This window comes from Bubalus kerabau, chromosome 5, assembly GCF_029407905.1.
Source record: "Bubalus kerabau isolate K-KA32 ecotype Philippines breed swamp buffalo chromosome 5, PCC_UOA_SB_1v2, whole genome shotgun sequence".
NCBI lineage: Eukaryota > Metazoa > Chordata > Mammalia > Artiodactyla > Bovidae > Bubalus > Bubalus kerabau.
In genome coordinates this window covers 121,997,360-122,014,226 of record NC_073628.1, presented here as the reverse complement: position 1 = coordinate 122,014,226, position 16,867 = coordinate 121,997,360, and the positions used below count along the sequence as shown (strand labels likewise).

General features: G+C 35.6%; 1 protein-coding gene across 1 annotated transcript in view; it reads right to left on the bottom strand.

The window, feature by feature from the left end:
• The window catches only part of HMCN1 (hemicentin 1), a 546,435-nt gene that overhangs the window by 197,389 nt on the left and 332,179 nt on the right, over positions 1-16,867 (bottom strand). Inside the window, exons 37-40 of the mRNA XM_055582953.1 lie at positions 3,768-3,869; positions 2,765-2,941; positions 2,084-2,235; positions 845-968 (exon numbers count right to left, since the gene is read on the bottom strand). Coding sequence (XP_055438928.1) covers positions 845-968; positions 2,084-2,235; positions 2,765-2,941; positions 3,768-3,869 — 555 coding nt within the window. The remainder of the gene's footprint in view (positions 1-844; positions 969-2,083; positions 2,236-2,764; positions 2,942-3,767; positions 3,870-16,867) is intronic.

Here is a 16,867-nt window from a genome sequence, read left to right as displayed (position 1 = left end):
TTAAAAAATTAAGACTTACTAAGTCAAAGTCAAAGATATTTGTGATGACTGTTTTTGGCAAATTCAAAAAGGCACATCAATTCACATGGCCTGGAGGTTAAAAAAATAATACATTTTTTAATATATATTTTAAAAGGAGTGAATTCTTTGGAACTGAAATAGGACCTAGAAGAAAAGGCCTGCATTAAACAGATACTCTTCGAGGGCCACAGAAGAAACAAATCCATTATTCCAGGAAGCAAAAGTGTAATGCAAATGAGACACTAAAAAGAAAAAAACAACCTGAAAAAGTCCTAAATGCAAAGGTATACAAAAATGTGAAATGACAAGTGTAATCTATGAATGGAGGCCAATGAGACCACAATTTCATCTTGGGGGCTTTTTGGTGTGACGGAATCAGACCTTTCCTTTTGTATATTACAGCTGCATCCCAGGAAGGAAAAAGACTTGAATTTTGCCTAATTTATATTCAACTTTTGCTTCCCAAATAATCCTTTAATTCATAGACACAGTATTAACTATAAAATATGCTGATTGTACATATAATCTAAAGGTAAGAAAATCTAGGCTTCAAATAGAATTGATCAAGAGAGCTACTTGAAGAGGAGCTTGCTTTAGTGAGAAGATCATATCTTTGTATGCATTTTCATTCTCAGAAGTTCAAAAAGGGAAAATCAGTCAAAGTCAAATATGACGCAGAAAGGGTGAAACTGATTCTGTTAATCTTATAACTTCATTTCCATTGTTCATAGCTCTCCATTGTCAAAAACTCTCAACTGTGTCAATGATCTCTGGACTTAAACACAGCTGTTTCAGAGCAGAAAGAATTATTAAAATGTCTCACCATATACTCTGAGGTCAATGTCCCTTTGTTTCTCCCCGGCAGCATTTACTGCCACGCAGGTGTATCTCCCGGTATCACTGATCTGTGCACTGGTCAATGCGAGGATGCGGCCCCCAGACAGAACCTATCAGAGAACAGAGCACTAAATAACCAACGTGGCTCCTGAGAAGGGGAGGCGTAAACATACTTTTTCAATTATTTTCTGAGTTTAATCAATCAAACATTTGCCTCTAGAAGGATTTCTACCTGGATATTTTAAAGAGGGCAAGCATCATTCAATCTCCTCATTTTCTCCATGGAGGAAGACAGAGAATAGAACCAAAGCTGGCAATAATCACTGAAAACAACTCTCCACATACAGGGTCAAGTGAAGATTCAACTTTATCTACGCTTACTACAGAAAGAGAGAAAGCCACCAGGGGAGAAAGATAAGAAGTGGGAATAAGAGGAGTTAATCCTCCTCCTAATTTTTCCTTGGGAGAACAATTAAGAAGTTAAAATTAACACTGTAATATCAATCAAATTAATTCGTCACACTCATAGCCCTTTTATTCCATTGACATAGCTGTATCTCAAAAATACTGACACTGACTCTGGACAGTCTATGATTCCAAATTCTGCAAGCAAAGGATTTTCAAGAAAAGCTCAAGAAACAGAACGGTGGAATAACTATGCCTTCTTCAAGGCAAAACAAGATTAAAGTACACTTTAAATGGGATATATATCTTTTTGTATCTCAAATTTTGAGTCAGTGCGAAGTACTTAAATTTTGTTCTCAGACTCAAATTTCATTTCTCATGATGTTGTCTTTTTCCATTTTTCTTGATATGATGTTTTAGTAGAAGTAACTACACTCTAGATGGTTCTCTGATTCATTATTATTTTCAGAAATTTAAATATAACTTCTACCAGGAAATTCCTGCTTCTGTCATTGATAAACATTTCTTTGTGTAGAGTATCTCTTAGGGTGATACCAGACAGTGGGAATAGGGAAGCAGATGTACCTAAAACAATAGTCAAAATACAGAATTATATATGAAACAAGGGAACTCTTAGACATACTGAGCTTTTAATGAACTGTCTAGAAATCCCAGTTGTGTGTCCATATTTATAGATGTATATATGTACATATTTGGATAACATTTGTGAATCCTTGCTCTGCAAGTCCCTTTTATTTGTTCAGACTTGGCGGACTGATAGTGAGATGGTAGATCTGCCTTAAGAAATGGCATGGAGTACCTGTATCCCATTAACGAAACTCGTGACGGGGCTCCCATCTTTCAGCCAGGTCAGACTTGGGGCCGGGATACCTCTGGCTTCACACTCTAACCTCACCAGGTTATTAACCACCACTGCCACCATGTTATTGCTGCCAAAAATTGATGGGGGCACTGGAAAGGAACAAAAAAATAAACAGAAGTAAGGCATGCTAACATCACAGAATATTTCATCTCAGAATAATAACAACTATGTGTTCTGTCCATAGTAATGTGTTTTATATTTTTATTTCTTGCCTTCCAGGTTTGTGTGTGTATGCATGTTTCCCTCCACTGTATCCACGCTAGTACGTTAATACGAACTCCTCTTAAAAGCACTATTAGAGAAAATAACTTGAAAACATTTCCTGAACCTATGATTCTGATAGACAATATTGACAAACAGGGCTACTGTCATTAGCTGATAAGATAGTTGATGACTATTCTGAACAATTCATCTAAAGCAAACAAGTTCAATAGCATGTGAAAACAGAGCATTTAATAGGAATCAAAAATGTAAACACTTAGCAGTTTTAGAACACTGCATCCTTAAATAAAGATGACAATAACACATTCTGTTAAATATCAACACTAGAATTTTATAGATGCACTTGATCGCTTTGAATGCTTCTTTACCCTGGATCAATCTAGCAGTGGCACTAACCATGAACCTGCAGACTGTAAAACAGCTCGGTTGCTCCAGCTGAGTTGATGGCCACACATTTATATATGCCAGCATCTGTGATCTGGGCACTTTCAATATTGATGATCCGTCCTCTGTTCGAGAAAGTCACACTACTGGAATCTGATAGTGGACGATTATCTTTGTACCATGTAATAGCTGCAAGGAGAAGAGAAGAGAAGCCCATCTATTTAAATGTTTCTTAAAAAATTACCCTTCAATAAAAAATTAATTAATTAAAAAAAACTCAATATACACACTGAATTAGAGGTTAACTACAATAGTAACAACTGCTTTATTCTTATGCTTATCACTCTAGTTTAATCTGTTTAAATATTTAAGGTTGATTTTTAGGAGGAAGGAGGTAAACATTTGAAAAATATGAATAGTCAAATAAGTGTTTGAAGTGAATTTGTAAAAATGATATTCTTTACATTTTCTCTAATCTATCAGTATTTGAGAGCAAACTTTCAATCAATTCTATTTCTTCTTGTGTAGAATATATGCCTCTCATCTACAAAAATTTTGTTTAGACTTCTAATCAAAATCAAACACACTATTAGCCTCAAAAATTTTATATTATTATTGATTCATATGAATAACTTACCGAAGATGAGAATCAATACAATAACAATCTCATCAAATGAATGGTTCATGATCAACTTAGACTAGATTAAAAGTATATTTTCAGCATAAATGTATATACAATGACATTGTGGGTTTTGTGGCCACAGTAAGGACAGTAAGGCAATTATTCACATATCTGTACATTATTTAAATGGGTAAATTATTTCATGGAGCTAAAAGCAATGAAAATTCAAAAATATCATCCACCAAATGATATCCTAATCAGTGTTTTACATTTGAAATGTATTCTATAATATTTTCTTCATTAGCAATTACTATAGTATCCTCATAAACAGATTTAGCAATTCACACAAGTCTTAAAACATTGGTAAGTTACAGAGTCAGAAAACAAACAGACCAGGTGAGGGAGTTCCAGCTGCCTTACACTCCAGCTGCACGGGGCTGTTCACCACCACGGTCTCATTCAGCATCTTCCCTGCATCGTCCAGGCTGGGTGGCTCTGCAAGAAGCCCGAAGAGGTAACTAGCACACAGAAATAGGGTATTAAACGGAAATGGTTTCCTCACTGGGACTTGTCATTTCTTTCTTTTTTCCTTTCTATCTTTCACTTATATTCAATGATATATTTGGAATAAAACTAAGGTACACTATTAAGTGGGGCTTCCCTGGTGGCTCAGATGGTAAAGAATCTGCCTGCAAGCCAGAGACCTGGGTTCAATCCCTGGGTTGGGAAGATACCCTGGAGGAGGGCATGGCAACCCACTCCAGTATTCTTGCCTGGAGAATCCCCATGGGCAGAGGGATACTATTAAGCAGTAGTGAAAACAGGATGTAAAAGATCTTAAAAAGGTTTGCTGGATCATCTATTCATCTATGCCCAGAATGGAAAAGCCTTGGATACATACATTAGCAGAGTAGTAAAAGAATGTTAAGGGAGTATTTTTAATTTCAATTAATCTGATTAGTCTGATGATGAACTGCCTTTACCAAGAAGTAATCTAATGTATTTGAACTCTTTCAGTGAAGAACATCAGTATTTCTCAAAATATCTGACTTTACCTTGTGCTTAGTCACTCAGTCATGTCCAACTGTTTGCAACCCCATGGACTGTACCCCATCAGGCTCCTTGGTCCAAGGGGATGCTCCAGGAAAGAATACTGGAGTGGGTTGCCATGCTCTTCTCCAGGGGATCTTCCCAACCCAGGGATCGAACCCAAGTCTCGCGTGTTGCAGGCAGATTCTTTACCATCTGAGCCACCAGGGAAGCCTGACTTTACCTTAGAACAGTCCTATCTTAAATCATTTCAGAGAAATTAGAATCATTTTTGTTTGTTTATTAGAGTCTTTTTTGATAGAAAAGTTACAACTGTTAGTAAAATAAAACAGAAAACTACATTTTCAACTTTAAATAATCACAGATAATGCTGCTTTAGTTTTAATGTTGGGCATCTCTGGTGGCTCAGAGGTAAAAAATCCGCCTGCAATGCAGGAGACCATCTGCAATGCAAGAGACATCAGTTCAATCCCTGGGTTGGGATGATCCCCTGAAGAAATGGCAACCTACTTCAGTATTCTTGCCTGAGAAATTCCATGGACAGAGGAACCTGGCAGGCTACAGTCCATGGGGTCGCAAGAGTTGGACATGACTTAGTGACTAAACCATGTATTTATAAAGTAGGAATTCAAAAAGTTTAAGAGGCATAGTGTAAAAGTAAAGACAGCTTGGAATAGCAAAGCCCTACATCTCCTACCTTAAGGAATGCAGGAGGGATATGAGGAAAAACAAAATTGCAAGTAAACTAGAGGTTTTCTCTTATTCGGAAAAGAAGCTATGTATATGTTAACTTTGGGGTTTATATAAAAAACATTTTAAAGATTTGATAAATTTAACTTATCCAATGCACCAGAGCCCCTCACCTCCACCTCATATCCAATTAAATAATTGATCCATTAACCTAGCAAAAATAGAAAGGGGAAAGGAGGCAAGGGAATAAGAAAAATGATTAGAACTAAATAAGATGGTAGAAATAAAATCAAATATGTAAATCAAGAGCATAAATGTGAATGAGTTAATTTTCTTGGTCAATACAGAAAGAGTTAAGACTATCTGAAGGTTATCAGTTTTTTTTTTTTAATTAAAAAGCACAAGCAAAACAACTGTAAAAATGTTGACAGTAAAGAGCTAGACAGAGATATACAAGAAAAATAAAGGAGATATCAATTTCTGACAAACTGGTATACAAGGCAAAAATAATGCTTTCTACTGACTAAACTGTTGCAATTCAGAAAGAATCCACTATAATGATAATGCTTTATGCATTGTATAAACAAGCAAAATTGTAAACAAAAAAGGAGAGAAAATTTGAAAAATCTAAAAGTAGTATATTTCAGTATTTCTTAGAAATTAACTCCATAGTGAAACAAAAATAAAGTTCTAGAGAATTTGAAAGCTAAAATTACCCAAACATATATATGTTTAAAGCTCAACATTCAGAAAACTAAGATCATAGCATCCAGTCCCATCACTTCATGGCAAATAGATGAGGAAACAGTGGAAACAGTGTCTGACTTTATTTTTCTGGGCTCCAAAATCACTGCAGATGGTGATTGCAGCCATGAAATTAAAAGACGCTTACTCCTTGGAAGGAAAGTTATGACCAACCTAGACAGCATATTCAAAAGCAGAGACATTACTTTGCCAACAAAGGTCCGTCTAGTCAAGGCTATGGTTTTTCCAGTGGTCATGTATGGATGTGAGAGTTGGACTAAAAAGAAAGCTGAGCGCCGAAGAATTGATGATTTTGAACTGTGGTGTTGGAGAAGACTCTTGAGAGTCCCTTGGACTGCAAGGAGATCCAACCAGTCCATCCTAAAGGAGATCAGTCCTGGGTGTTCTCTGGAAGGACTGATGTTGAAGCTGAAACTCCAATACTTTGGCCACTTGATGCGAAGAGCTGACTCACTGGAAAAGACCCTGATGCTGGGAAAGATTGAGGGCAGGAGGAGAAGGGGATGACAGAGGATGAGATGGTTGGATGGCATCACCGACTCAATGGACATGGGTTTGGGTGGACTCCAGGAGTTGGTGATGGACAAGGAGGCCTGGTGTGCTGTGGTTCATGGGGTCACAAAGAGTCGGACATGACTGAGTGACTGGACTGAACTGATATATGTTTATACACACACATGTTATTTGTGTATTTATTGTTAACAAAGAATACATATTATTTTCAAATGGCAACAGAATATTTTCAAAACAGATTATATATTAGGTCACAAAAAATCTCAATAAGGTGTTTATATCACAATTTAAAAAATCATAATAAGAAAATCACAGAACTCAGTAGTAAAATACAAAGTTTTCTACATGGGGAAAAACCTTATTAAAGAGGAAATCAAGACAAATGTATACGGGTAGAAAAAATTAATTAGAATGAGACTGATTAAAACTAAAATCTGTGGGCCATCAATAAGCAATACATTATCCAAAGGCAATCTTCAAGTTCTAATTAATATGTTAAAAACTGCTGCTGCTAAGTCCCTTCAGTTGTGTCCGACTCTGCGCAACCCCATAGACGGCAGCCCACCAAGCTCCCCCGTCCCTGGGATTCTCCAGGCAAGAACACTGGAGTGGGTTGCCATTTCCTTCTCCAATGCATGAAAGTGAAAAGTGAAAGTGAAGTCACTCAGTCATGTCTGACTCTTCGCGACCCCATAGGCTGCAGCCTACCAGGCTCCTCCGTCCATGGGATTTTCTAGGCAAGAGTACTGGAGTGGGGTGCCATCGCCTTCTCCGTATTAAAAACTAAGAAATGCTAAAAATAAATGTTCTAAGCATTCAACTCAGATTCTAGAAAAAGACCAATAAAAGAAAACCAAAGAAATCAGGAATAAAGAAATAATAGAAGTACTATACCAAAGCAAACAAACAAGCAAAAGGAATAACAAACAATATAATTCAAAGCTGGTTTTTGACAAGTTTAAAATAAAGCCTGTCCTCAAAAATAGATGACCTTATACATCAGATTTCTATTTTTTTGGAAGTTGTTCCTGAAGACAAAGTTTAGAGGCCACTTGGCCCTCAAACCTGTAGTTCATTTGTATTTATCTAAGCAACGTATTAAATCTTCCTATTTGAAATGCTTAGATTGTTTCTGTTTTCTGCTGAATTCTGACTTATGATATGGCATTTAAGCAAAAAAAAAAAAAAAAAAGACCTTTAAATATGACTATCTGACTTTTACAACTGGAAAGGAAAAATAATTAGTCCATGGCACATTGCTCCAAAATAGTTATTTAAATATTAACTTGAAGCCTGCTCAACTAAAGTGATCATTGATGGCTTTGACAGGCTATGTAACTACTGCAATAAAACAATATGGTGGGAATAAGAAATATAACAGCCATGAAGCAGATTGGCTATTTTTCATTCCACTAGAGAACTTAAAGAGAAAAGATTAGATGTCAGCAAGAATGGCAGAATAAGGACTTGCAAAATCCACTCCACCATAAAAAAAAAAAAAAGAACATTGGAAAATTATCAAAACAAACTTTCTTAAAACTTGGGGAATTAACCAAATGCTTACAATAATTGAAGAAGTGTTTATTCAAGAAAAAGAGCTAAATCTAATTAAGAAGAGTGAGTTTTACAACATTTTATCTGACTTTCTTCCCATCACTCTTTCCTTACCTCAGCAGTAATCTTGAGAACAAACAGCTCTGCAGCCACAGTGAAAAAAAGCACAGTAAATATTGGAGGGGAGCAGAGCTACCTAAAAGCCCCATTCCTAGAAGACTCACTATTTGACCTGTCTGGCCTTTCTCTGGAAATTTCCACTCCTAGGACTTGTCTTTAACTATCCAGACCCAAAATTTGCTCAGTGAAATCAGTCCCTTTCCCAGAGGCATTTTAAAGTCTATCAAAACAGACTTCACAGAGATTGTCCAGGAAAGTTACCATATTAGTTTCCTTTCCGTTCCATAACAAATTATTTCAAACCTGGTAGTTTAAATAGCACAAGTGTATTACTTCACAGTTTTGTGGGTCAGAAATCAACATGGCTTCACTGGGTTAAAATCACAGTTGCAGAAGGACTCATTTCCTTTCTGCCGGGTTCAAAGGAAAATCTGTTTCCTTGCCTATTCAGAGGATAAAGCATCTGCCTGCAATGCGGGGGACCTGGGTTCAATCCCTGGTTTGGGAAGATCCCCTGGAGAAGGAAATGGCAACCCACTCCAGTATTCTTGCCTGGAGAATCCTATGGACAGAGGAGCCTGGCGGGCTACAGTCCATGGGGTTGCAAACAGTTGGACACGACTGAGTGACTTCACTTTCTTTCCAACTTTTAGAGAGGACACATATTCCTTGAGTTGTGGACACCTTCCTCCATCTACAAAGCTAGTAATAGGGAAGGTCATAAGACCTCACATCTCATCATTCTGAATTCTGCCTTAATTTTCTACTTTTCATGACGTGTCTGGGTCCATCTAGATAATCCATAATAATCTCCCTATTTTAATATCCACTGATTGATAACATTAAATTTTTAAAAAATACTAAAGGAAGTCCTTCAGGCTGCATAAAAAGAGTGGCTTTAATACATATAAAGACGCAAAGAGGACTGGTAGAGGTAACTAATAGTAAAGACAGTAAAACTGTATATTTTGCAGATAACACTGTTTTCTCCTTCCTGATTTAAAAGACAATAACATAAATCAATATTTATAAATATATATTGATAGGCACATGATGAATAAAGATGTAATTTGTATGACTATAATAGCACAAAGGAGGGGAAAGGGAAGGGATCTAGATAGGAGCAAAGTTTTTATAATACTGAAACTAAATTAGTATTCATCCAAAGTATTAACATTATTAATTACGATGCTAATTGTAATCTTTAGGGCAACCACTAAAAATGAACTCAAATATATGGAAAAAGAAGGAATAAGATAAAATGGTACACAAGAAAATATCTATTTAACACAAAAAGGTAGTAATGGAAGAACACAAAAACAACACATACATACATACATATAAATGGACATAAATTCTAGCATCTCAGTAATTACATTAAATGCAAATGTATAAACACCCTATGCAAAAGGCAGAAGAGACCAGCAGAATGGATTTAAAAAGCAAAAGAAAAATAAAAACATGACCTAACTATATGTTGTCTACAAGTGATCCACTTTGGATTCAAAGACACAAATAGGTTGAAAGTAAAAGGATGGAAAAGATATCATGCAAGCAGTAAACAAATAAAAATGGAGAGGCTATACCAATATTAAAAAAACAGATTTTGAAAGAAAAACTATTAGTAGCAACCAAGTAAGTTATTTTTAAATGACACAAAGTATCAATTTATCCAAAATACATGACAATTATAATCACATATTCGCAAAACAGTTACTCAGTGGTATTTGACTCTTGGCAATCCTCTGAACTGTAGCCCACCAGGTTCCTTTATCCTTGGAATTCTCAAAGAAAAAATACTGGAGTGGGTAGCCATTCCTTCTCTACAGGGTCTTCCTGACCCATGGATTGAACCCAGGTCTCCTGAAGAACAGGAAGATTTTTTCACCATTTGGGCCACCAGGAAAGCCCATAAGTCAAAGTGTTAGGCACTCAGCCATGCCTGACTCTTTGCGATCCCATGGACTGTAGTCTGCCAGGCTCCTCTGTCCATGGAATTTTCCAGGAAAAGAATATACCTGCAGTGCAGGAGACCAGGGTTCAATCCCTGGGTCGGGAAGATCCCCTGGAGAAGGGAATGAATGGCCACCCACTCCAGTATTATTGCCTGGAGAATACCATGGACAGAGGAGCCTGCTGGGCTACAGTCCATGGGGTTGCAAGGAGTCAGAAACAACTGAGTAACTAACATACACATTCACAAAACAATAGAGTCTCTAGATACATGGAACAAAAATTTTGCAGAATCTAAGGAAGAAAGATTATTTAACAAGAATCGTCAGAGACATCCACTTTCAAGAACGGATATAATAATTAGACAAAACTAAACAACACTGTAAATCAAGAGATATACACAGAATAGTCCACACAAGAATAGCAAAATCAACATCCTTCTCAAGTACACACAGAATATTTTTAAGAATAAACCATATGTTAGGCTATAAAAGAAGTCTCTGGACATTTAAAAGGATTTAAAAAGTGTGTTTTTAAACCACAACAGAATGAAATTATGAATCAATCTTAAGAGAAGAGTTGGGAAATTCACAAATATGTAGAAATGAAATAACGCACTCCTAAATAACATGTTTCTCAAAGAAGAAATCATATAAGATATTACATAATACCCTGAGATAAATTAAAATAAAAATACAACACACCAAAACTTACAGGATGCACATAAAGCAACACAGAGTGAAATTCATAGCTGTAAACAACTATATTAAAAACTCAAATCAGTAACCTAACATTCCACCTAAAGAAACCAGAATAATAAAGAAAAGTAAACTAAACCCAAAGCAGGCAGAATAAAGGGAATAATAAAGAACAGACAAAAAATAGACAATACAAAGAAAGAGAAAATCAATGAAACTAAAATCTGGTTTTTTGAAAGATCAATAAAAGGGACAAAATTTTAGCCCAACTGACCAAGACAAAACAAAAGAGAGGAGACCAAATAACTCCGATCAGGAAAGAAACAAGGGTCATTGCTACCAACCTTACAGAATTACAATTATACAGTAATATTATAAACAGTTTTGTGCCAACAACTACGTTATAACCTAGATGTAATAGATAATTTCTTAGAAAGATACAAACTACTAACACAAACTCAAAAAGAAACTGAAAATCTGAATAGACACATAAAAACAAATTGCATTAATTATAATTTTAAAAAAGTCCTTCACATACATACTCACAAAACTGGAGAATGGCTTTAATAGTGAATTCTGCCAAACATTTAAGAATTAAACTGAGTCCTTCACAAACTCTTTCAAAATAAAGCAGACAATGAGTGAAACACTTCTTCAATCATTCTAAGAGATCAGTGTAACATGATAACAGAACCAGAGAGAGAGAGTCAATAAAAGGACACTATGATCAATATCCCTTATGAAAAGAGACACAAAAATCATCAAAAAAATACTAGTAAGGTGAATCCAGCAACAAGTAAAACATATAATGCACCATGACTAGGAGGAATTTATTCCAGAATGGCAGGGTTGGCTTAACATATGAAAATCAAGTACTGTATTCAATTCAGTATTATACTAAAGAATTAACTCAAAATGGACTAAACACTTAAATGTAAGACCTGAAACCACAAACTCCTAGAAGAAAACATAAGAATAAAGTTCCCTGACAGTGTTCTTGGTAATGATTTCTTGGATATGAAACCAAAAGCATGAACAATAAAATCAAATATATATATGTGGTTTGCAAATATTTTCTTCTATTTTGTAGGTTGCTTTTCATTTTTCTGATGGGTTCCTTTACTTTGCAAAAGCTTTTCAGTTTGATGTAATTCCATTTGTTTATTTTGCTTTTATTGTTTGTGCTTTGGGTGTCATATCCATATATATAATAAAGGGTGAATAATAAAAATATACAAGAAATTTAGACAACTCAATAGCAAAAAAAAAACAAAAAACCCACCAACAAATAATAAATAACACAAATATATATTGGGCAAAGGGCCTGAATAGACAGTTTTTCAAAGAAGATATACAAATGGCCAACAGGTACAAGAAAAGGAGCTCACCATCACTAATTATCAGGGAAATGTAAATCAAAATCACAGTGAATTATCACCTCACACCCATTAGTATGGTTATAAAAAATACAAGCAATAACAAGTGTTAGTGAGAATGTGGAAAGAAAGAAATTCGTACACTCTCAGTAGGAAAGTAAATGGTAATGACCACTAGAAAACAGCATGAACTTTCCTCAGAAAAGTTAAAAATAGAACTACCATATGGTCCAGCAATCCCATATTTGGTTATATATCTGAAGCAAAGAAAATCAGTATCTCAAAGATATCTATAACTCCCATGTTCATTGCAGCATTATTTACAAAAGCCAAGACATAGAAACAATCTAAGTGTCCATAGATACATGAATGGATAATGAAGATGCTGTCTTTCTCTCTCTCATTCCCTCTGTGTGTTTATTATATGCACTGTCATACATTATATATATAGAGATAGAGACAGACAGACAGACAGACGGAATACTTCTCAGTCACAAGAAAGCAGGAAATTATGTCACTTGAAACAACCTGAATGAAACTATAGGACCCTATGCTGAGTGAAATAAGCCAGACAGAGAAAAATAAATACTATATGATCTCACTTCTATGTGGAATTTAAAGAGTTGAACTCACAGAACCTGAGAATAGAATGGTGGTACCAGGGGCTGGGGGGTGGGGGAAATGGGGAGATACTGGTCAAAAGGTACAACCCTTCATTTACAAGATCAAGTTCTGGGCATCTAATGTACACCACGGTGACCACTGAATACTGTACCGGTAACACAGTAGATCTTAAATGTTCTCACTACACACACACAAATAGTAACCGTGTAAAATGGTGGATGTGTTAATTTGATTGTAATAATATTTCACAAAGTATACATACAGTGAATCATCCCCTGGTACACTTAAAATGTATAGAATTTTATTCATCAATTAGATCTCGATAAAGCTGGGGAAAAAAGAATAAAAGACAGAGTGGTACTGGCATAAGAATCACAATTAGGCAATGGAACAGAATTGATTTTAGAGAAATTTAACCCTTACATGTACAATCAAATGACTTCAAAAGCATGCCAAGCCATTCAGTGGGGGAAAGATGAGCCTCTTCAATAAAGGGTGCTCGTTCATTTAACATAAAAACTAAATAAAAATATAAATACTATTATTCCCTTTCTGCACAAAGAGATGGTTTTGGAATATTGAATTTAGGTGAACACTGTTGTAGAAGAAGAATTAGTAAGGTAATAATATTTTGTGATAACAATAAGATGTCTGCATACTGTGTACTCCAAGTAGAAGATTGAACTCTATTCGACTTACTGGCTTGCTTTCTTCTAAAGGCTCCAGGCATGTATCATGCCAAAATCAAAACACCTTCCTCTGAACATATTGTGGGTCTAAATTTTGCCTATTACTTTAATCATTCAGAGACATTAATTCATTTTTTTCAAATCATGATAAAATTTGAATATATAACTGATCAAAAGTGCCTTGGAGACTCCCTAACCATGAAAATTATAATACAATGAATAATAAATTCACCAATACCAAGAAAATAGCATAGTAGAGCCCTGAACTAAAGTTATCCTCTAAAAGAGAAAAGTTCTCTACAATATTCTCAAGTCTCCTCTAGGCCACAAGTGAGCTATTACACAAAACACAAAAACGATATAGAAAAAAAAATTTAAGTGGGTGTTAGCATATTTTAGCCAAGCAAATACATCCAAATAATAAAATTAAGGGTGCTCTACTAATGTTTTAGCCAGACAAGTAATACAGACACAAAATAGTTCCTGGCCAGCAGTAAAGACAGCAGGACATTAGATATATTTGTTAAAATGTTGGTGTAATGAGCAGGGCCAGAAGCCAAATATGTGTTTGGCCAAAACAGTCATTAAGCTGCTATTTACAGATGATGACCAGGAACCAGACACCAGGCTATATTTTTCATGTCTAGTCTTGCATTGATTCCTCAGAACAACTTCCCTGATTGTGGTATTATCTTCATCCTTTCCATTTTACAGATGAGAAAACTAAGCTTTTAAAAAGTTAGCATCTAAGCCCACTGTCCTCCAGATAATACTTGGAGTGTAGGAGCCCCAGTTCAAAGCTTTTCACTACAATATTCTACTTCTGAGTGCTTCACCTTGGTTGATTTTGGCTAGAAAATAATTACGTGCAGAATACTTGGGCCATTAGACCCCAAAGAATCATTTGTTTGTGGAAACATCTGTCTCACTTGGCAAGTATTTGAGGTTTAAATATAATTTCATAGTTTGGTCTAGAGAATTAGAACTTCAAGAATTATGAAACTTTGATCATCAAAAGGACCACCTACTGAGAGCCTCTGCTGTCTATAATAGAACTTCCCTTGGAAAACCCAGGGGATCATAAGAATGTTCCCCTTCTCATGATCATGACTTCATTTCTAGTCCAGGAGACCACGCACCCTTACTCCACCTTTTGGAAACACTTTTTTCCATGTTTGAGAAAAATGGAAGCATCTACACTCCTTTTTTATAGAAAAGCAAAATAATAAGCATGTTGAAAGCTGAGTTTCTTAGGATTGAATACTTTTGGATGACAGTTGTGGATAGAAAAGACTCACTTGCTGAGTGTGTTACTCCTGGGATTAAAACAAATCCTAACTTAAAAAACAGGTATAGAATTGGTTAAACAATAAAAGAAATAATTAAATGACAGTTGCTTACCTATAGATTTTTCCATGTCCCTCTTAATATACAGCACCAGACTTAGATATAATACTTTGGAAGCACTCAGAAAGCAAGAGTATAAGAAAGGTACTACAAACTTCTATTACTGACTTCTTAGCTTTATTACAAAATTGAATTATCAAATTAATAATTAGAGAGAATCATTAATATCTCAAGTAATTCAATGTGTGGTATCTTTAAGCCACTCTCTCCCTATTCTTATGCAATTTTTTTGCCTCAGATTAATTTGTCATTTTTAACCTCTGAGGTCTTTGTGAAATCCACCAACTAATCCCTTAGAAATTCCTACATCTCTTTTAACATCTCCAATTCTCCCTGAAATTATGAATACAAATATGAAAGAGGACAGGATCAAGTCTGGCACCACGTCCCTCCAATGTGACACAGCCATCAGGAAGGCCAAGATGATACATCACTTTCTGTTCGTATTCCTGTCACATGTCATGTTAACTACTTCCTCCAGGTTGATCATGATCAATATTAGATTAGAAGTTCACTTCATCATTTATTCTTCCTTCAGGTTGATGAAATGTTATCCAGACAAGTCAAGATCCTATTAGGGGAAACATTTTCAGCTAGTAATATATCTTACTTCTATTCTATGGTAATTCATATCAAGAAGACTTTTCTATTTTCTGACTAGTCTGGTAGTTTTTTAAAAAATCCTTACAATCACCAACCTTGTGTTTCTCTTTTTTCACATTAACCCAGATATCCTCCAGCCTCCTTCTCCTTGTCTCTGATGATTTTCTACTTGTGTACTCTAATTGAATCTCTTGCTAACATATATTTTGTTACCATTGTTAGATAGTATGTTGATAGACTTGTGTTTTCTCAGATATTGGATCTGCTTTTTTCTTTTCTGTTGTTGCCCTGTGTTTGATGGGATACTTGAGTTCTTTCATGGACTCTAGTCTTCAGTCAGTCTTGACTACACTGGCAAGTCTCTAGACCAGTCTTTACAGTCTGGGCCAATGTTTCTTCATGTAAAGGCTCAGATTACTTGCATGAGAGATGCTGTTTCATGAGATGTGGGAAGGCGTCCAGAAAGATGTATTTCTAAAAAGCAATACATATGATTTTTATGAAGACAAGTCTGGGAGCCCCAAATACTGAGGTCTGGTTCTTCCCAGTTCTGGGGACATGTTCTCTTCCTCACTACAGAGTTTTCATTTAAGTAATTTAAAGCAGCCTAGAGAACAAATAACTTCTCTTTTCTGGACAGCTTCTAAAAGAGTAGAAGTGGGAGATAATATTATATCTAAAACCTTTAAACCTCAAAAGCACTCTTCAAGTCAGATACTCAGATTAATTAAGTAGCTTGCTCAAAGTTATACAAATCATGGTTAACAAAGAATTTAAACCAAAGTTGGCATCAGTCCAGTGCCTGAGATGATGGCAACATATCATGCTATCCTACTCAACTGCTTCCTTTTAGCCAGCAACGGGAGACCAGATTAGGACTGAAGCTATTGGAAAGGAGAAGATAAATAATCTGTACAAAAAGGAGACAAGGAGACTCAGGGCAGGAAAATGGGGGAGAGCAAGCCCACCCCCAGCACACTCTTAGATGGAAGTTGAGGTCTGAGTAAATGCTGGAGACAGCTGCCAAAGAATACTGGAAACATACAGAGGCCTCACAAGGAATGAGGTAAATTCAAGGCAACTTAAGGAAGAGCACGGTCAATCTGTCCCCTAACCCTCAAGTATGGTGAGACAATTCCAATATGGTTACAGTCAGATATTGATCATTAAGTTAATTATTCAATGAAAAACTAAAGGTCCTCTAAGAAATATAGTTTGTGTATATGATAAGTCAGATATTCATATCTGAAAAACGGGGGAAAGAATAAAGTGGGTTTATTGGAAACATTTAGAGAATTGATCGTTTTAATTTTTTAACTGGGTGATTTAATTAAAACATGTAAAGAAACAGATTAGAAGAATTCAATGTTCACACAAAATTTTTTCATTCACTTATTATTTACTCTTTCATTTGTCAAACATTTATTGACTTCCTACTATATACCTGGAGT